Below are 21,322 nucleotides of genomic sequence, written 5' to 3'. Positions count from 1 at the left end.
TTCAGAAATAAACAGAAATCCAGAAGCCAATTCCTTAGTCTCGCAATAAAGCAGCCAAAGTTTCCAAAAGTCAGGTTTTTTGTCCGTCACGAAGCCCAATGGCAGGTCCACCCACTTTTATACCCTGTGGGGTGTGGCTCTGTGACTCAGCACTGCCTGGGCCGGCCCCTCCTTTTCCTTTGCTGCGCACGTTTCCTTCGGCGTCGCTGCCTTGCATCTAGCCAAGATTGATCCTCCTCAGCTGGCTCTTGGGGCGTTGCCAGGGAGAAGGAGGGGTCGGGGGAAAGAGGCCGTGTCAGCTCCTCCTCCTCCACCTGGCCTGCCTCTGGAACCTGGAGCGGAGCCAGAGAGGAAGGTCCTGCAGAGGGAAGCCCTGTCGGCTCTTCCCCCTCACTCTCTGAGTCACTCTCTGCCAGGAACCCAGGTTCGGGGCCCGCAGACACAACACCATGCAAAATCAGAAGTGTGTGATGAATTTCAGAGCCAGAGACCCAAGGTTCATTTTTTTTCTTCACCAGCTGCTCTATTTTTTAAATCTTTTTTTAAATAATTTTTTTATTTTCTTATACACATATTGTAAATGTACATTTTCTTATTCATAGATAATCATACATATTCTCTCTAAAGAAAGCACAAAAATAAAACATTTTAATTGCGTTTGGAGTTGCTCTTCTACCCTTTCTTTCCCTCCGTTTTACAACAAGCCGCCTTCTCCTCTTTTCCCTCCCTCCTCCTTCTCCTTTCCTCCCTTCTTCCTCCTCCTCTCCTTCCTCGTACCTACTTCCCTTTCCTCTCCCCCGCTCCTCTTCTCTTTCCCTCCTTTCTCACCTTCTCTCCTACTCTTATCCCCCAACTTATCTTCCTCTCCTTCTCCTTCTCCTTCCCTCCATCCTATTCTATTCTATTCTATTTCTATTCTATTCTATTTCTATTCTATCTATTTCTATTCTATCTATTCTATCTATTTCTAATTCTAATTCTAATTCTAATTCTATTCTATTCTATTCTATCCCTCTCTCTCCTTCACCTCCTCTATCTTACCCTCTATTCCAGGGGTCTCCAACCTTGGCAACTTTAAGCCTGGAGGACTTCAACTCCCAGAATTACCCAGCCAGCTTTGCTTCTGGGAGTTGAAGTCCTCCAGGCTTAAAGTTGCCAAGGTTGGAGACCCCTGCTCTAGTCCTCTCTTCTTTCTTTCTTCTTTGTTGTATAATATTTCCCTTGTTTGGTAACCGGTTTTTTAAAATCTTGTTATGCACCAAAAATCACATTGATTTCTTTTTTGGGGAGAACTATCAGGAAAGAATAAGTTTGAAAAAGCCATCTGTTTAGTTGTAGATCAGGGGCCCACAACTCTCGGACTGCAGCCCGCTAACGGGCGGTGGCCTATTCGGAATTGGGCCCTGCGAGTGGCTGGCTGGAACCCACACCTGGGCAGCACAACTTTTGAGCGCATTGGACCGGTGAGCGCTTGTGTATGTGTTGGCCCACCGCTCACACAAATTGAGCTGCAGGATTGCACACTGGTCCGCCGATGTTATAGATCAGGGTTAAATTGAAGTAAGATTTGTAAATATATACGAATTTTAGTAAGTTCAATATATGAGATTGTAATACTTGGAATGTCTTTCATTGTAACTATGGAACTCGGCTAAAGTATTTGAAATTGTATTGTATTATGAAGATTAACAGTTTTTGACTATGGCTTACTATGAACAGATATAAACAATATATATATTTGAAAAAGCAATGGAAAATTGGGGTTACTTTAAAAAAAACAATGGGAAATGAGAAATAGACACAAATGACTTTAATGTTATATGTGTAAAATGGTATGAACATTAATATTTGTGATTGGAAGAGGAAAATTACTTAGAATTACAAAAGAATAACTCAGCTAAAACATTTGAAATTATATTGTGAAGATTAAGAAATGAATGATTTTCATGTTTTATATATTTAAGTGAATTGTAGTAAGATATTTGATTGTAGTATTTGGAGAGGATAAAGGAAGAAATGGAAAAGGAACTGGGTTATATATGTAAAATGGTATGAACATTAATATTTGTGATTGGAAGAGGAAAATTACTTAGAATTATAAAAGAATATCAGCTAAAACATTTGAAATTATATTGTGAAGATTAAGAAATGAATGATTTTCATGTTATATATTTAAGTGAATTGTAGTAAGATATTTGATTGTAGTATTTGGAGAGGTTGATAAAGGAAGAAATGGAAAAGGAATGGTTATATATGTAAAATTGTATGAATATTAATTTTTGTGATTGGAGTAATGGAATTTAGGGAAAACGTTTGAAACTATATTATGTTGTGGCAATGGAGTAATGGGAAAATATTTGAATAGGATGATTTAGAATTAGGATTAAATATTAGAAAAATGATTGATTTTAAATTAAAGGGTTTTAACTTGGAGGAGGCAATGAGAGGAGGAAAAAAAAGAGAGAAAAATTGATTAGAGATCAGGGCGAATGGTAAGATTAGATATATAAGAGAGATAAGGAAAAGAAAAGAAAAATTCGAAAGAAAGAATATTATGGCAAAGAGTGAATTATATAAATTGTGTTGGGAGATAACTAAAAGCTGTACAAATTTGTGACTCGGCCAATACTTTGTTCAGAAAAAATGCATTGTTTGTTTGTTTGTGTATGTTTGTTAACAAAAAAAAAAAAGCTTTTATATATATATATATATATATATATATATATATATATATATATATATATATATATATATATATATATATATATATATATATATTTTGTTTACATTTATACCCCGCCCTTCTCCGAAGACTCAGGGCGGCTTACAATGTATAGGGCAATAGTCTCATTCTATTTGTATATATTTACAAAGTCAACTTATTGCCCCCCCAACAATCTGGGTCCTCATTTTACCTACCTTATAAAGGATGGAAGGCTGAGTCAACCTTGGGCCGGGCTCGAACCTGCAGTAATTGCAGGCTTTGTGTTCTTAATAACAGGCCTTACCAGGCAGAGCTAAACCGGCCCCTATATATATATATATATATATAAACGGTGGCGGTGTTATGTCCTCCTCGCCTCTGTCCGAACGATGGTTTAATTAGCTGGCTCTTATCAGCTCTGGCAGCAAAAGAATCAGCGTCTGCCAAGAGCCCTCGTTAGCTGCCAAGATGCTGGTGAGTCACAACCTTCAGCTCTAGTCAATCCGTGGATTTGCCTGATACAAAGAGACACACCAGCTCTTGCTGCTCATGTGGCTCCATGACTCAGCACTTCCTAGGCCTGCCCCTCCCCTGCTTCTGTTGTTCCCTTCTCTCCTGCCTACGATACCTAGGGTCCAGCCAGGCCTGATTGCCATCAGCTGGGTCTGGAGGTGTGGCCTGGGGGGGGGAAGAGTCAGGGGACGGAGGCCTCGTTATCTTTTTCACCTGGCCTGCCTCTGGCTCCTGGAGCTGAGCCAGGGAGGCCCGTGCTTCCGAGGTAAGTCCTGATGGCCCTTCCCCCTCACTGTCCAAGTCACTTTCTGGCAGCAGGCCCGGCTCCAAGGCACTTTCGGACATGGGGCCAGGTTCGGGGGCGGGAACCACAACAGGCGGTTCGCTTAAGCACTGTGGCGAGGAAAATCGTAAAACGGGGCAAAACCCACTCAACAAATTTCTCACTCAGCAAACATGAATTTTTTTTGCAGTCGTAAATTGAGGATTACCTGTATTAGCTGTGGGGACAGAAATATATCGAATAATCGTACGTACCCAAGCATTCCCGATTCTTTGGTCTTGATGATGTACAGGAACATAAGCAACGTGTGAAAGAGGTTGTTTCTGCCCTAAACAGGAGGGATGAAAAGAAGGCGAACAGGTAAAGAACCCGACTAATTTACACTTGCAACAAGGTGTGTGCTTTTTCTCTCCTTCCCTGGTGCCTAGTTTTGTTTTTACCCAAAACTATTTGGCGTTGCTAAAGAATGATAGAAAGAGTGTCAGGGTTGAAGTCCACACGTCTTAAAGCAGCCACGGTTGAGAAACGTTGCTAATGGGTATGACAGAGGTAGGGAGGGGGACCCCGGGGTCCTGGGTGCTCTCTGAGATTGGGGGTTTCTTTGCAGACGTTTCATGACCCAAATAGGTAACATTATCAGTGCTAGAAGGGAGTGGCATTTGTGGAGAGGAGGAGGAGGACCGTGTTGTGGTCCGCCAGCAGCCCGCAAACCTGGCAACGGAGTCAGACAGTGAGGAGGCTGGGGAGGACCATGGGCCAGTCCTGGAGGCTGGGGAAGGCCCGGATGAGGACTCTGTGTCGGAGGCAGAGATGGGGCCAGGGCCATCTGGGAGTGATGCGTGGACTCTGGAGCCTCCAGAGATGGACAGCAGAGAGGCAGAGGAACAGGAGGAGTCTGTTCCTAGTGCACGCATGCAAAGAGCTGCCAGAAGGCAAGAGCAGCTAAAGCAAAAGGGACGACTCTGGAGTAAGGCCAGGAGATGATTGGCCCCTCCCAGAAGGCTTAAAAGAACAGCAATGAGACCTTGGGTTTTGTAGAAAAGCAACATTGATTCCATTGCTTCTTGTCAGCCTCTCTTGAACTTTGTGGAATTTTTGCCAAGAGAAGCATTTGGCAGGTTGCCAAAGACATAAAAGGTTGGTGATAAGGCTGAGGGACAGGTTATGAAGAATTTGTTTTAGACTAAGCTGAGAATGAATTAATTCTCAGCTGTTCTAATAAAATAAGTTTGTTCAGGACTGAATTCTGTTTGGTAATCAGTACTTGGGCCTCGGTCACAACAGACCGTGGGGTCCTTGGTGCTGTCTGAGCTTGGTGGCTTTCTTGCAGACGTTTCATGACCTAGCTAGGTAACATCATCAGGGTTGAAAGGAAGGGAGGAGGAGGAGGATGACTGTGAGGCCCTTGATGCTCTCTGAACTTGGTTGTTTTCCTGCAGACATTTTATTACCCAAATAGGTAACATCATCAGGGCTAGAAGAGAGGAGGAATGTGGAGCCCTTGGTGGTCTCTGAGCTTGGTGGTTTTCTTGCAGACATTTCATGACCCAACTAGGCAACGTTATCAGGGCTAGAAGGGAGTGGTGTTTGCAGAGAGGATGGGGAGGAGGAGGACTGTGGGATCCTTGGTGGCTCTCTGAGCTTGGGGTTTTGCTTGAAGATGTTTTGTGACCCAACTAGGGAACTTCATCAGTGTTAGAAGGGAGTGGGGTTTATGGAGTGAAGAAGGGAGGCGGGGAGGAGGAAAATGAATGTGGGGTCCTTAGTGCTCTTTGAGTTTGGATGTTTTCTTTCAGACATTTCATAACCCAAGTAGCTAACATCAGTAACTAGAAATCCCACCCCCTTCTAGCACTGATGATATAACCTAGTCGGGTCGTGAAACGTCTACAAAGGAAACAACCAAGCTCAGAGAGCACCCGGGACCCCAGAGACCTATCAATCTTCACCGGTGGTGGCCCCCGCATGATCATGCAACCGCTCCGTTCATGAAAAATCGTGGAGAAGCGACAATACTCCTACCTTAGGAAGATTGTAGACCTGTTGTTGATAAATCAGCTCATAATGAGGAGGGTTGATGCTACTCTGATAGACGCAGAACAAATTCTCGTTCGACATATCTGTGAAGGAGAAGAATCCGCATCCGTTCAACAGCCCGGTTCAACAAAATGGAAATGAAATTCCACTGCAATACGGAATGAGATGCCATCCAGATTACCACTGTGCTGTGTCTGCGTCCCCCCCGAGCCGGCCTCCTGCCAGAAAGTGACTTGGAAAGTGAGGGGGAAGGGCCATCAGGACTTTACCTCAGGAGCATCGGCTTCCCTGGATCAGCTCCAGGAGCCAGAGGCAGGCCGGGTGGAAGAGATAACGAGGCCTCTGTCCCCTGACTCTTTCCCCACCCCCAGGCCACGCCTCTAAACCCAGCTGATGGCAATCAGGCCTGGCTGGACCCTAGGTTTCGTAGGCAGGAGAGGAGGGAACAAGGGTCAAGGGTCTGAGTGGCTCAGACTGCTAAGACAGTTTGTTATTAACACAGCTGCTTGCAATTACTGCAGGTTCAAGCCCCACCAGGCCCAAAATTGACTCAGCCTTCCATCCTTTATAAGGTAGGTAAAATGAGGACTCAGATTGTTGGGGGCAATAAGTTGACTTTGTATATAATATACAAATGGACATAGTGTAAGCCGCTCTGAGTCTTCGGAGAAGGGCGGGATATAAATGCAAATTAAAAAAAAAAAAAAACAGAAGCAGGGGTGGGGCAGGGCTAGGAAGTGCTGAGTCATGGAGCCACACCCCACAGGATATAATGGCAGCAAGAGCTGCTGTGCCTCTTCGTAGCAGGCAAAATCAACTGATTAACTAAGAGCTGAAGTTTGTTCCTGGGTGACTCATCGGCGTCGAGGAAGATAACAGAGACACTTGGCATACGCTTGCTATTTTGCTGCCAGAGCTGATAGTGCCGGCTAATTAAGCCATCACTCGGAAGGAGGCGAAGGAAGACAGAATACACTGGTGGGAGTCCGGCTGGTTATACATAAAATGCTATCACCCCAAAGGTTCCAAGAACTCCATTGATGAATGTACACTGTACTCCAAGCAAGCTAAAACCTCTCCCTATGGGGTCTATGTGGAGAATCAGTGGTCCAGAATAGAATAACAGAACAACAGACTTGGAAGGGACCTTGGAGGTCTTCTAGTCCAACCCCCTGATTGGGCAGATCTTCTCCCATTCCAGACATTCTCTTCTTAAAAGCCTCCAGTGATGAAACACCCACAACTTCTGGAGGCAAGTAGTTCCACTGGTTAATTGTCCTCACTGTTAGGAAGTTTCTCCTTAACTCCAGGTTCTCTCCTTGATGAGTTTCCATCCTGCTGTTTATCATCCTGCGCTCTGGTGCTTTGGAGAATAGCTCTTCTTTCTGGCAGCCCCTCAAATATTGGAAGACTCCTATCATGTACAGAATAGCAGAGTTGGAAGGGACCTTGGAGGTCTTCTAGTCCAACCCCCTGCTCAAGCAGGAAACGCTATACCATTCCAGACAAATGGTTGTCCTTAAAAACTTCCACTGTTGGAGCACCCACAACTTCTGGTGGCAAGTAGTTCCACTGGTTAACTGTTCTAAATGTCAGGAAATTTCTCCTTCCTTCTAGGTTGCCTCTCTCCTTGGTTAGTTTTTCCACCCATTGCTTCTTCTCCTGCCTTCAGGTGCTTTGGAGAATAGGTCGACCCCTTCCCTCTTCTTTGTGGCAGCCCCTTATACACTGCTATCATTAACTCCTAATCCTTCTGTCCATTAAACTAGACATGGCTTAGGACCGGGCTACTTACGGGACCGTCTACTGCCGGCCTCTATCTCCCAGCGTCCGGTGCGTTCCCACAGAGAGGGACTCCTCAGGGTGCCGTCAGCCAAACAGCGTCGACTGGCGGCCCCCAGGGAGAGGGCCTTCTCTGTGGGGGCTCCTACCCTATGGAACGAGCTTCCCCCCTGGGCTTCGACAACTACCTGACCTTAGGACCTTTCGCCGCGAACTTAAAACCTATTTATTTCGTATGGCTGGACTGGCCTGATTTTAAATTTTAAATTGAATTTCGATAGGTTTTAAATTTTTGTAAATTTTTGTAATTCTTATGGGGTGTACTGTTATTTTAAATTTTTTGGCAAATTTGAATCAGTTTTTTAAGGGTTGTTTTAATTATTGTGTGTGTTTCTGTTTGTATTTTATTTGCCTGTTCACCGCCCTGAGTCCTTCGGGAGAAGGGCGGTATACAAATTAAAACATTATTATTATTATTATTATTATTATTATTATTATTATTATTTATTTATTTATTTTTATTTATTATTTACATTTGTATACCGCCCTTCTCCCGAAGGACTCAGGGCGGTTCACAGCCAAATAAAAATACAATACTATAAATACAGATTAAAAATACAATTAAAAAACTTATTAAAATTGGCCAGAATTAAAATTTGGAACTAAAAACCCATTAAAACCCATTAAAACACTAACCCAGTCCAGCGCAGATGAATAAATAGGTTTTAAGCTCGTGGCGAAAGGTTCGGAGGTCCGGAAGTTGACGAAGTCCTGGGGGGAGTTCGTTCCAGAGGGCGGGAGCCCCCACAGAGAAGGCCCTTCCCTTGGGTGTCGCCAGACGACACTGTCGCGCCGATGGCACCCTGAGGAGCCCCTCTCTGTGAGAGCGCACGGGTCGGTGAGAGGTATTCGGTAGCAGCAGGCGGTCCCGTAAGTATCCCGGCCCTATGCCATACCCAATTCCAGCAACTGTTTTATCCTCCAGCCCCCTGATTTGTTGCTCTTCTCCGCACTCTTTCCAGAGTCTCAACATCTTTTTATATAGTGGTGACCAAAACTGGATGCTGTATTCCAAGTGTGGCTTGGTAAGGTCTTAGTAAGGCTTTGTAAACAGTATTAACACGTCACCCAATCTAATGATGTCGATAATGGCCTATCTATGTATTCTGCAATTGTGAAGCGCAGGCTTTCTAGCACCAAGGTACAGGTAGTCCTCATTTAATGACTGCTTGACGCTACAACAGGACTGAAAGAGGCTGTTATTCACACTTACGACTGTTCCACCATTCCCGTGGTCACGTGATCACGGTTCCGAGGCTTGGCAACTGGCGTGTACTTATGACAGTTGCAGTCTCCCAGGGTCACGTGATCCCCTTTGGCGACCTTCTGACAAGCAAAGTCAAAGCCAGATTCGCTTAACGACCGTGTGACTAACTTAACAATGGCAGTGATTCGCTTAACAACGGTGGGGGGAAAAAAACCAATAACAACACTTAAGAACGGTCTTGCTTAGCAACAGAAATCTGGAGCCACATTTGTGGTAGTGAAGTCGAGGTTGCACTCATTTAAAAAAAAAATTAAAAAATAAATAAACTCTACATTACCTGGTTTATCGGGGGTTTGAATGAAATGCTGGGAGGTGAAGGTTTTCCCATCGGGGTATTTAGGATGGGGAGGAAGCCTGGAGTCAAGATACGTGCAGAATACGTGCATAAGGATCTGGAGGGAGAGAAGGGAAGTTCAAAGTTAGCGCCACGTCGGACACTTCAGAAATAAAGACGGTGCCACCTTAGGCGTGAAAGCCAGCTGGGTGACTTTGGACCAATTATCGGAGAGGGTGAGTTCTAGTGCCACCTAAGGCATGAAAGACGGCTGGGTGAATTTTGTTGTGGTCCACCAGCAGTCAGCGGAGCTGGCAGCGGAATTGGACAGTGAGGAGGCTGGGGAGGACCATGGGCCAGTCCTGGAGTCAGGGGAAGGCCCGGACGAGGGCTCTGTGTTGGAGGCAGAAATGGGGCCAGGGCCATCTGGGAGTGATGCATGGACTCCAGAGCCTCCAGGGGCTGACAGTAGTGAGGCAGAGGAACAGGAGGAGCCTGTTCCTAGTGCACGTACGCAAAGAGCTGCCAGAAAGCAAGAGCAGCTGAAGCAAAAGGGACGACTTGGGAGTAAGACCAGGAGATGATTGGCCCCTCCCATAAGGCTTAAAAGAGCAGCAATGGATCTTGGGCTCTTTGTAGGAAAGCAACATTGCTACATTGGTTTCTGGTCAGCGTCTCATTTCTGAACTTCGTGGGGCTTTGCCAAGAAAAGCCTTTGGAGGGTGCGAAAGAGGACAAAGGTTTGTGATAAGGCCGAAGGACTTTTTCTGAAGGACTTTGTTCTTGGAATTAATTTGGATTAAGCTGAGAATGAAGTAATTCTCAGCTGTTCTAATAAAATATGTTTGTTTAGGACTGATTGCGTCTGGTAATAACTGCTTGGGCCTAGGTCACAACAACTTTGGGCCAATGAGCAGGAGAGGGTGAGTTCTAGTTCTACCTTAGGCATGAAAGCTGCTTGGGTGATTATGGGCCAATTAGCAGGAGATGGTGAGTTCTAGTTCCACTTTAGGTGTGAAAGCAAGTCTGTTGACTTTGGGCCAATTAGCAGAAGATGGTGAGTTCTAGTTTTGTCTTAGGCACGGAAATCAGCTGGATGACTTTGGGCCAATCACCGGGAGAGGGTGAGTTCTAGTTCTACCTTGGCTATGAAAGCCTCCTGGGTGAATTTGGGCCGATCACCGGGAGAGGGTGATTTCTAGTACTGCCTTGGGCATGAAAGGTGGCTGGGTAACTTTGGGCCAATCAGCAAGAGATGGTGAGTTCTAGTTCTACCTTAGGTATGAAAGCCGGCTGGGTGACTTTGGGCCAATCACTGGGTGAATGTGAGTTCTAGTTTCACCTTAAGCATAGAAGCTGCCTGGGTGACTTTGGGCCAAGGGGAGTTCTAGTTCCATGAAAGCCAGCCTGATGACTTTGGGCCAGTTCGCAGGAAATTGTGAATTCTAGTTCCGCTTTAGGCATGAAAGGCGACTGGGTGACTTTGGCCCAATCATCCTCTCTTTCAGCCCAGCCCAAGTCGCAGGTTTGTCGTTGTGGGGAAGAACGCAGAAGGAGGAAGACGTGTTGTATGTGTTCAGTGGCTCGGATTATTTGTAAAAAATCATGAAGACGGGAGACAAACCGATCAAAACAAATACATAACTCTGCCAGCAGCCTTGCTAGGGACAGAAAAGGGAGAATGAATCAGGTACACCTGCGTTTACCGACTTAAGGCGGCTTTGGAGCAGGCGGCGGACTTACTCCGGAGTCCGTGGGTAAATCAGTATCCCAGGTGCGCGCTTTGAAGTCTCCGCCTCGGTTCCACCTGAACGAACTCATGCAGCCGCCTTGGGAAAGCTCTGTCAGTGAGCGAAAGACAATACCGTCAATGGCCAAAAGGGGGCGGGGAATTGTTTTTTCCAGCTCCTTCTCATTGGTTTCATCGTCAGTTCTACTACATATCTGTAGTACTGGGAGTTCTAGTCCTGCCTTAGGCAGGAAAGCTGGCAGCGTGACTTTGGACCAATCACCAGGAGACTGGGAGTTCTAGTTTTATGCCTGAAAACGGGATAGGGGTCTTTGGGCCAATCACCAGGAGACGGTGAGTTCTAGTCCTGTTCTGGTCTGAAAGCCACCTGGGTGACTTTGGATCAATCACTGGGAGCTCTAGTCCTGCCTTACGCAGGAAAGCTGCCTGGGGTAACTTTGGACCAATCACCAGGAGACAGTGAGTCTCCTCCTAGTCCTGCCTTCAGCTTGAAAGCTGCCTGGGTGACTTTGGACCAATCACCAGGAGACTGGGAGTTCTAGTCCTACCTTAGGCACGAAAGCCAACTGGGTGACTTTGGACCAATCACCAGGAGACTGCGAGTTCTAGTCCTACCTTAGGTAGGAAAGCTGGCAGCGTGACTTTGGACCAATTACCAGGAGACTGGGAGTTGTAGTCCCACCTTAGGCAGGAAAGCTGCCTACATGACTCTGGACCAATCACCAGAAGACAGTGAGTTCTAGTCCTGCCTTCAGCTTGAAAGCTGGCTGGGTGACTTTGGACTAATGACAAGGTGATTGGGAGTTCTAGTCCTGCCTGGGTGACTTTAGACCAATCACCAGGAGACTGCGAGTTCTAGTCCTGCCTTAGGCATGAAAGCCAACTGGGTGACTTTGGACCAATCACCAGGAGACAGTGAGTTCTAGTTCTACCTTCAGCTTGAAAGCTGCCTGGGTGACTTTGGACTAATGACAAGGTGATTGGGAGTTCTAGTCCTGCCTGGGTGATTCTGGACCAATCACCAGGAGACTGCGAGTTCTAGTCCTACCTTAGGTAGGAAAGCTGGCAGCGTGACTTTGGACCAATTACCAGGAGACTGGGAGTTGTAGTCCCACCTTAGGCAGGAAAGCTGCCTACATGACTCTGGACCAATCACCAGAAGACAGTGAGTTCTAGTCCTGCCTTCAGCTTGAAAGCTGGCTGGGTGACTTTGGACTAATGACAAGGTGATTGGGAGTTCTAGTCCTGCCTGGGTGACTTTAGACCAATCACCAGGAGACTGCGAGTTCTAGTCCTGCCTTAGGCATGAAAGCCAACTGGGTGACTTTGGACCAATCACCAGGAGACAGTGAGTTCTAGTTCTACCTTCAGCTTGAAAGCTGCCTGGGTGACTTTGGACTAATGACAAGGTGATTGGGAGTTCTAGTCCTGCCTGGGTGATTCTGGACCAATCACCAGGAGACTGCGAGTTCTAGTCCTGCCTTAGGCATGAAAGCCAACTGGGTGACTTTGGACCAATCACCAGGAGACAGTGAGTTCTAGTTCTACCTTCAGCTTGAAAGCTGCCTGGGTGACTTTGGACTAATGACAAGGTGATTGGGAGTTCTAGTCCTGCCTGGGTGACTCTGGACCAATCACCAGGAGACTGCGAGTTCTAGTCCTGCCTTAGGCATGAAAGCCAACTGGGTGACTTTGGACCAATCACCAGGAGACAGTGAGTTCTAGTTCTGCCTTCAGCTTGAAAGCTGGCTGGGTGACTTTGGACTAATGACAAGGTGATTGGGAGTTCTAGTCCTGCCTGGGTGACTTTGGACCAATCACCAGGAGACTGCGAGTTCTAGTCCTGCCTTAGGCACGAAAGCCAACTGGGTGACTTTGGACCAATCACCAGGAGACAGTGAGTTCTAGTCCTGCCTTCAGCTTGAAATCTGGCTGGGTGACTTTGGACCAATCACCAGGAGACTGGGAGTTCTAGTCCTACCCTAGGCAGGAAAGCTGGCAGCGTGACTTTGGACCAATCACCAGGAGACTGGGAGTTCTAGTCCTGTCTTAGGCCTGAAAGGATGACTTTGGTCCTACCACACTCCCTCTCAGCCCAACCCACCTCACAGGGTGGTCGTTGTGAGGCAAACAGGAGGAGCGGGGAGCACGAGGCATGTTCCCTGTCTTGAACGATTCATAAAACCCACGATAAAGGCAGGATAGAACTAAACAGCCATTTACCTTTGATCCTTTCTACTAAATATTCCTGATTCGGGGTCAGGTCCAAGTATTGGACGATTGTATTCAGGGTGGGAATAAGGGGGCCTTTCACCAAAGCGGCTTGCTTCAGGCTGCTCAGGCTGGCTTCTGCAGACCACAAAGAGAGAGAGAGAGAGAGAGAGAAAGAAACTGCAACCTTCGTCATCAAGAAACCCCCCCCGTTTCGGGTCTCGGTAACAGCTGTGCACTTCCTTTGACTCAAGCGGCAACCTCAGAAACGGAAGCAGCAGCTGCGATCGAGAGCTCTCGGTTCTGCAGCACAAAAGGTTCAAGATGCCTAAAAGCCTATAGAGCTTCTCAGACCCTCCAGGTCGCGGTGGAGTTGCCTTTTCCCCCCCACCCCAAGAGGCAATGGACTTTCTGGTTTTGTCTTTTTTCTTTCTTTTGAAGGCGTTTCGCTTCTCCTCCCAGAAGCTTCTTCAGCTCTTGTTCTGTTTCCCTCTCCCAATACTCCCAACAAAAAGTCAGTCAAAGGCTGTTGTGTCTCGTCCGATCTCACCGCAGCCGGGGCCTTCTTATCTGCTTCCGAACACGGAGGAATTTCCTAGTATGCCTCCCGGCCCCAGCCCCGGCCCTGGCTCCATGCCCAGACAGGCTGAAGAGGAGGAAATACCTCCAGCCCCCAGCTCTGGCTCCATGCCCAGGCAAACGGAGCAAAATTGACCTCCACAGCACGTGAGCCTGAGGGAGGTCAATTGCCAACAGCTGCCGACTGGAGTGACCCTCGCGTCAGAAGACTTGATAGGCGGAGGCAACAGAAGGAAGGGAGGAGCAGGCCTGGATAAGTGCTGAGTCATGGAGCCACACCCCATGGCCTATATAAAGGACCTGCTTTCTGGCATTCTCTGAGTCAGGCAAAGTTTAAACATATCTTGCTGAAGTCACTTTCTGGTCTCCTGCCTGCCCTGAGGACTTTGCTAGGACTTTGGCAGAGCTGCAGAGGCAAGCCTGATTCGGATTTCCCTGACCCGGCCGTCAGCAGAGGAGTGGGACACGACAAAGGCCTTCTTTTCAAGTTTATTTACATTTGGCTGGATTCCTTCGGGCACAGAGATGTTCTGGCCACGTCTACCCACGCGCCTGCCAAGTCTCTGGAGATAACTAGGAAATTATAGATAAGGCCAGAGTTACTCACAAATATATTCTTCCCTCCATTGAAACAGTTTGCCCGCGCAAATTCACTGCTTTGTCCAAGACAAAAAGCCAGAAAGTTCCGCCTCCTGCTTTATAGCCCCTGTGAGTGTCACTCCGTGACTCATCATTCTTTGACTTTGTCCTAACGCCTCCTCTGCTGCGCGGGCCGGTCACATCTGCACAGTCTCGCATCAAGCCAAGATTGTTCTTGGGGCGTTGCCAAATCAGAAGAAGGCCCGGGAGAATCAGGCCTTGCCAGCCCCTCCTCCTCCTCCTGGGTGGGTGCCAGGGAGGAAGAGGGCCCAGGGGAAGCAGGCCTTGCCAGTTCCTCCTCCTCACTCTCTGAATCCTCCTCCTCCAGGAGTCCGAGTCCGGGAACCTGGGTCACAACAGCTCTGACTGGATGGCGGGGAAGGGACGTTGGTCTTACCGTGATACGTCCTTTCTCACAGGGGCGATGGGAGGTGCCACATTGGGTTATAACAGCAGCTCTAGCCTATGGCCTGAGTTGAAAAATTTCTGAGGATCCGCCTCCCTGGTGACGTCCCTCAGTTTTGACAACGAAGCCGAAGCGAATGGAAATCCAGCTGAAAATAGGAAAACAGGAAAACACCTCCCCACCCCCCACGGGAGTCGGACCGGACAGAAACAGGGTGGGACTGGCACTCCCATTGCCCCTATGAGATAGGACGTATCACGGTAAGATCAACGTCCCTTCTCCGTAGTGTGGCGATGGGAGGTGCCACATTGGGATATACCAAAGACTGGTGAGTGCTACGGGCGGGAACTGGTCTGGGCCGACGACCCTGACTCTTTGTGGACCTTCTGCAAGACCCTCCGCCCAAAGGCAGCCTCTGCCGAGGCATACGCAGCCAGTCTATAGCGACGTATGAAGGGAGATGGAGAAGTCCATGTAGCTGCCCTACAAATCTCCTCCACCAAAGCCTGGGTAGCCTGGGCTGTGGCTCTGTGACTCAGCACTTCCTAGGCCTGCCCCACCCCTGCTTCTGTTGTTCCCACCTCTCCTGCCTATGAAACCTAGGGTCCAACCAAGCCTGATTGCCATCTGCCGGATCTGGAGGCGTGGCCTGGGGGGGGGAAGAGCCGGGGGACGGAGGCCTCGTTATCTCCTCCACCTGGCCTGCCTCTGGCTCCTGGAGCTGAGCCAGGGAAGCCAGTGCTCCCGAAGTAAGCCCTTCCCCCTCACTTTCCAAGTCACTTTCTGGCAGCAGGCCTGGCTCGGGGGGCGCAGACACAACAGAACGTGATTGAGTCCCGCCTTCTCTGTTGACATGGGCCTTCGTTGTTGTATTGTCTGTGAGAAGAAGAACATGTCTCCCCCTCACCAGTGGCAGAAAAGCCTGAAGAGACAGACGCGCAGCCCGCAGCTCCAGCCAGTTGATCTGCTGATCAAGCTCCAGCCGAGTCCAGCGTCCTTGGGCCACCTGAGACCCGCAATGTCCTCCCCAGCCGAAGAGGCTGGCGTCCGACGTCACCATCACTCTGCAAGGCTCCCTGAGAAAATGTCCCCTCCTGATGGCCCCCGACTCCCACCAAGAGAGAGAGAGAGCAGCACTCGTGGCGGCACCCTGACCTGAGTCTTCGAGGAACTGGTGCCCGCCCTCTGAAAGGGAAGCAAGAACCACTGGAGTGGTCGAGCATGGAATCTTGCCCAAGGAACTATGGCCAGGCAGGAGATCATTTTCCCTAACAGTTGGGACAATCGGGCCACCGGCACCGTCTGGTCCTGCCGAATCAGCTGAATTAAGGCCCATATGCTCTCCTGCCGCTCTTGGGACAGGAACACCTGACCCGCCCGAGTGTCTATTAGGGCCCCCAGGTGCACTAATGTCGTAGAAGGTATGACCTGACATTTTTTCCAAATTCACAGAAAACCCATGATCCCTCAGAGCACCTAAGGTCATAGTTAGGTCATGTTCCACTAGCTGCTGGGACGACGCCTGGATAAGAAGGTCATCCAGGTAACACTGGATCCTGATAGGGATGGACCTGAGGTATGCCGCCAGGACGGATAAAATCTTGGTAAACGTTCGGGGGGGCCGAAGCCAATCCGCACAGAAGGGCCCTGTATTGGAAATGCCGGCCGGCATAACAAAACCTCAGGTACTGAGGATGGTCTGGCGTGATAGGGACATGGAGGTACGCTTCTGTGAGGTCTATGGAAGCTAAGAAGTCCCCCTCCCTGATCCCCGCTAAGATAGAATGCGGGGAGTGCATTTTGAACCTCCTGTATCTTATGTAATAGTTGAGTCCCTTCAAATTGAGAATTGGTCTCCACTCCCCCGAGGCCTTTGGAACGATGAACAAGATTGAATAAAATCCCCACCCCCGTTGCTCCAGCGGAACCGGCTGAAGGGTCCGAATATCCAGCAAATGCTGAATAGCCGATTCCGTGAGTCCCCGTTTGACCGGGTCTCGAGAAAGTGGGCAACGGAGGAAAAGCCTCGGAGGAGGGAAGAGAAATTCGAGGGAGAGCCCTGCTCGCACTGTCTCCCTGACCCAGGTATCTATTGTTAGGTCGTCCCAGCGATCTGCAAACAGGCCCAGTCTGCCCCCAATAGGTGCCTGAGGCCAGTTGTCACTTGGAGCAACGAGCTCCTCTACCACTGTTGCCCCTGAAGGGCTGGCTCGATGGCAGTTGTCTACCTCTGGCAAAGGAATGCCTATCGTTCTGGTAACCTGACCGTGACTGGAAGGGCCGTTGTTGTTGGGGAAAGCTCGGCCCAGCCCGATCCCCATGACGGAAGGAGGGCCGCCTATAGTACGGTGACGGATGGAAATCGGCCCGCCTGCCCTGAGATGGAAGCACCTTCCTCTTGTCTCTAGTTTCGATTAATAAAGGATCCAAAGACTGGCCAAATAAATGTCCCCCTTCAAAAGGGGCAGAAGCCAGCTTCCATTTATGCTTCGTGTCCATGCGCCAGTGTCGTAGCCAAAGCAGCCGTCTAGCCGTGACAGATGCCGCCGTGGCCCTGGCAGAAAACTTGGTAGAGGCCAAAGTTGCGTCGGCGGTGTATTCTGCAGCAGCTAAAATCTTGGAGAGGTCCTGGTGAGCCCGTATATCATCCGGCGCTAAGCGAGACTGAAGTTGTCGCAGCCATCGAACTGACACCCTGGTAAGGAAGGAAGCCGCTGTAGAGGCTCTAATAGCCCAGGAATCTGCCAGGTGAGCCCGGCGCAGGGCCGTCTCCTCTCTCTTTTCCTCTGCCCTCAAGGCGTCCTCGGCATCAGGCGGTAAAACAGAAGAAGAGGTCAGAGCAGCCACTTTGGGAATGTCCAGTAACTTAAGTAAGGCTGCATCCACTCCAAAAAGTTGATTCTCCAACCCAGTGGGCCTGGAAGCTGTAGCCGGTGAGGACCACTGCCTTCGTATTAAGTCCAAAAACATCTCAGGTCTCTGCCTCCGCCGCCTGCTCGGTGAACAGGAAATCGTCCCGCTCCCCGCAATCTAAAGTGGATCCAGAAGCTGCAGGTACCCGATCCATACGTCCTGTAGCCCGAGCCTTTGCCAACAAAGGTTTGAGGAGGGGAGGATTGAATGGATCCTTGAAGGGAGGTTTTGGCCGGGCATCCTGCTCGGATACAGAAAAATCCTCCTCACCCTGCCGCTTCCCATTGTAATAGCTAAGTTCAGAGGGAGCGGGAGACACAGGTTCCTGGTACTCAACCACTGGAGGCAAAAGTCTCCAAGAGGCTCCGAGAGGATGTAAGTGGGCAGGTGGTTGAAATTGCTGGCGCATTTCCTCCGCAATGCCTCTCTTAATGGCCTGACCAAGCCATCTCTTCATAAACTGTGGCATGTCTTGTTCTCCCACATCCCCTTGGCGGAGTCCTGCAGTGGTGGGAGTCCACGTTGCCTCAGGGGCCCTAAGTGGAGCCCCAGAAGGCCCAGGCTGAGGCTGAGGGTCACTGACGGGATCAGATGACCAGGACCCGGCAGCTGCAGGTTGAGATGGTATGTTCAGATCCTGCCGAGGAGGCAAATCTGGGGGCGGAGAATGCATCTGATGCTCAGCACTGGCGGAGTCTGAAGGGGCCTGAAGTAAAAACTCCGCTGAAGCCTTGGCAAACTGCCTATCAATGGCTTTCTGTCGTACCTGGTCAGTCCTTTCCTCAGCCTTGGATGTGCCAGCATGGACATTGGCCCTGGTACAAATCTTAGCAGCCGCAGCGAGGCTGGCTGTGCTAGGCCTGATTGTCGCTCTGCCCCCTCTATCTGGTGACCAAGAACCCACTGCCGAAAATGCAGCCTGCCTACCAGAGTCTCCCATGGTAAGTAGGTGTTAAGACAGAAGCCCCTGTAATCCACAAAAGCAGGACAAGCTATTTGCCAAATGACCAACCCCCCTCAAGGAAGTAAAGGTCCGAAGTCCAATTTCTTTCTTTCTTTCTTTCTTTCTTTCTTTCTTTCTTTCTTTCTTTCTTTCTTTCTTTCTTTCTTTCTTTCTTTCTTTCTTTCTTTCTCTTCCTTCCTTTTTTCTTTTTGTAAAACAACAGAAAATTTCAAACAGGGCAGAAAGGGAAAATATACAGGCCTGATGCCACGATGCAGACAAACTGGAATCCTCAAATTCGTGACTTCAACTTTTGCAGATCACTGTAGATTATCAGGCTCTGGTCCTCCAGATCCACCGGATCAGGCTGCAAAGCTCGCCTGCAGGCACCAAAATGGCTGGAAAATGACCAGGGCCTCCCATCCACAGATGCCAGCCCTGTGGCCATGCTGCGGGATCAAAGCCACCCAGCTGGAAGCCACAATTGCAAAGCATGAGGGGGGAGGAAGGGTGAGCAATTAACTCCTGCCTTTCTGGGGCCCCGCCAGGCTAACAAAGGATAGTGCAGCCCAGCAGCTCTGCCACAGTTCCTTCCTGGCGCCAAAACTGCAGGAAGTAATAAAACGGGCCCAAGGCCAGGCTGCAAGAGGCTGGCGTGGCCGACAAGCTCCAAAAACAGCCCCCAGCTGCAAGCAACAAGCCCGCTCCACAGCTGACTGGCTCAGGAAACTCTGGAGCAAAAGGCAGCCGCGCCAAGGCTCTTAGAGCAGGGGTCTCCAACCTTGGTCCCTTTAAGACTTGTGGACTTCAACTCCCAGAGTTCCTCAGCCAGCTTTGTTGGCTGAGGGACTCTGGGAGTTGAAGTCCACAAGTCTTAAAGGGACCAGCTTTGCTGGCTGAGGGACTCTGGGAGTTGAAGTCCACAAGTCTTAAAGGGACCAGCTTTGCTGGCTGAGGGGCTCTGGAAGTTGAAGTCCACAAGTCTTAAAGCGACCAGCTTTGCTGGCTGAGGGACTCTGGGAGTTGAAGTCCACAAGTCTTAAAGGGACCAGCTTTGCCGGCTGAGGGACTCTGGGAGTTGAAGTCCACAAGTCTTAAAGCGACCAGCTTTGCTGGCTGAGGGACTCTGGAAGTTGAAGTCCACAAGTCTTAAAGCGACCAGCTTTGCTGGCTGAGGGACTCTGGGAGTTGAAGTCCACAAGTCTTAAAGCGACCAGCTTTGCTGGCTGAGGGACTCTGGGAGTTGAAGTCCACAAGTCTTAAAGCGACCAGCTTTGCTGGCTGAGGGACTCTGGGAGTTGAAGTCCACAAGTCTTAAAGGGACCAAGGTTGAAACTCGCTGAGGGACTCTGGGAGTTGAAGTCCACAAGTCTTAAAGGGACCAGCTTTGCTGGCTGAGGGACTCTGGGAGTTGAAGTCCACAAGTCTTAAAGCGACCAGCTTTGCTGGCTGAGGGACTCTGGGAGTTGAAGTCCACAAGTCTTAAAGGGACCAGCTTTGCTGGCTGAGGGACTCTGGGAGTTGAAGTCCACAAGTCTTAAAGGGACCAAGGTTGAAACTCGCTGAGGGACTCTGGGAGTTGAAGTCCACAAGTCTTAAAGGGACCAGCTTTGCTGGCTGAGGGACTCTGGGAGTTGAAGTCCACAAGTCTTAAAGGGACCAGCTTTGCTGGCTGAGGGACTCTGGGAGTTGAAGTCCACAAGTCTTAAAGGGACCAGCTTTGCTGGCTGAGGGACTCTGGGAGTTGAAGTCCACAAGTCTTAAAGGGACCAGCTTTGCTGGCTGAGGGGCTCTGGGAGTTGAAGTCCACAAGTCTTAAAGGGACCAGCTTTGCTGGCTGAGGGACTCTGGGAGTTGAAGTCCACAAGTCTTAAAGCGACCAGCTTTGCTGGCTGAGGGACTCTGGGAGTTGAAGTCCACAAGTCTTAAAGGGACCAAGGTTGGAGACCCGTCTTAGAGGCTAGCGCGGCTCCAGCGGCTTTTATCACGGCACTCAGACACCACGGAGGCCAGTCGCAGCCTTTGGGGGTGAAGGCAAACCCCCGCAGCACCCCCCACAGCTACCAGCCCGGTACCTGAGAGGAAGGGGAAGGGTGGGAGGCGTCGGAAAGGGCGACCCCCCCCACCTCCAATCCGTATCAACGGAGAGCCCTCCCTAGCTGCAAGCAACAATCATAGATCCAAGAAGAAAAAAAACAAGACAAAAGAAACAAATTCACCCGAAAGGGAAAGAAAAGAAAAACAAAAATCCAAAAATAAGACAAAAGATATCCAGGGAATAAGATAGCTCAGCTCTAAAAGTTTAGAGCTAAAAATTAAATCGAACATAGCTGAGGCTGAGTTGAAAAAGACTGAGGGAAAGTCACCAGGGAGGCGGATCCTCAGAAATTTTTCAACTCAGAGCTGCTGTTATAACCCAAATGTGGCACCTCCCATCGCCACACTATGGAGAATGGAAGGATCGATATTGATATTGATATAATTTATACTCCTTGCAGCCAGCTGGTCGTTTGCACCCTTTTAGAGGGCTGTTGAGGCCACTTGGAGGTTTACCTGTGTGAAACGGTTTTTGTAGTCTGCAATTTTTTCCTCTGGAAATCCATTCTTACTCCCACACCATTCAAAAGGGGTTCATCCCACCGGAAGCTGGCAAAAGGGCCATTTCTGGCATCCCGAGGACCTCTGGGGGGTGGGGAGGCCTTTTTCGCCCTCCCCAGATTCCTAGAGACGCCCTGGAGGCTGGGGACAGGCAAAAACGGGCCTTCCGGTCCCACCCGGAAGTTGGCAAACAGGCTGTTTTTGGCTTCCGGAGGACCTCCGGCGGGTGTGTGTGGAAGGCCATTTTCAGTCCTCCCCAGACTCCTAGAAAGGCTCTGGAGCCAGGTGAGAGAGAAAAACAGGCCTACCGGGCCACTGCGTGCCAGGAGCAGAGGGAACGGGGGGGGAGGGGGGAGGGTTGCG

The 21,322-nt window shown here is 49.5% G+C and overlaps 1 protein-coding gene across 6 annotated transcripts in view; it reads right to left on the bottom strand.

Annotated features, from left to right (window-relative positions):
* The window catches only part of TMEM209 (transmembrane protein 209), a 41,234-nt gene that overhangs the window by 716 nt on the left and 19,196 nt on the right, over positions 1-21,322 (bottom strand). For 3 of the 6 annotated variants that reach the window (XM_058190630.1, XM_058190632.1, XM_058190636.1), the window contains 4 exons: positions 12,894-13,019; positions 10,664-10,761; positions 8,924-9,038; positions 6,284-6,951 (listed from right to left, as the gene is read on the bottom strand). In XM_058190630.1, coding sequence (XP_058046613.1) covers positions 6,605-6,951; positions 8,924-9,038; positions 10,664-10,761; positions 12,894-13,019 — 686 coding nt within the window. In that variant the 3' untranslated portion in view covers positions 6,284-6,604. Of the gene's footprint in view, positions 1-3,754; positions 3,829-5,522; positions 5,621-6,282; positions 6,952-8,923; positions 9,039-10,663; positions 10,762-12,893; positions 13,020-21,322 lie in introns of those variants that run through there. The other 3 variants (XM_058190634.1, XM_058190633.1, XM_058190631.1) reach the window with 3 other exon arrangements.

The sequence above is a fragment of the Ahaetulla prasina genome, chromosome 7, assembly GCF_028640845.1.
Source record: "Ahaetulla prasina isolate Xishuangbanna chromosome 7, ASM2864084v1, whole genome shotgun sequence".
In the NCBI taxonomy this organism is placed as follows: domain Eukaryota; kingdom Metazoa; phylum Chordata; class Lepidosauria; order Squamata; family Colubridae; genus Ahaetulla; species Ahaetulla prasina.
Note: the sequence above shows the minus strand (reverse complement) of the source record. Positions and strands in the feature narration are given on the sequence as shown.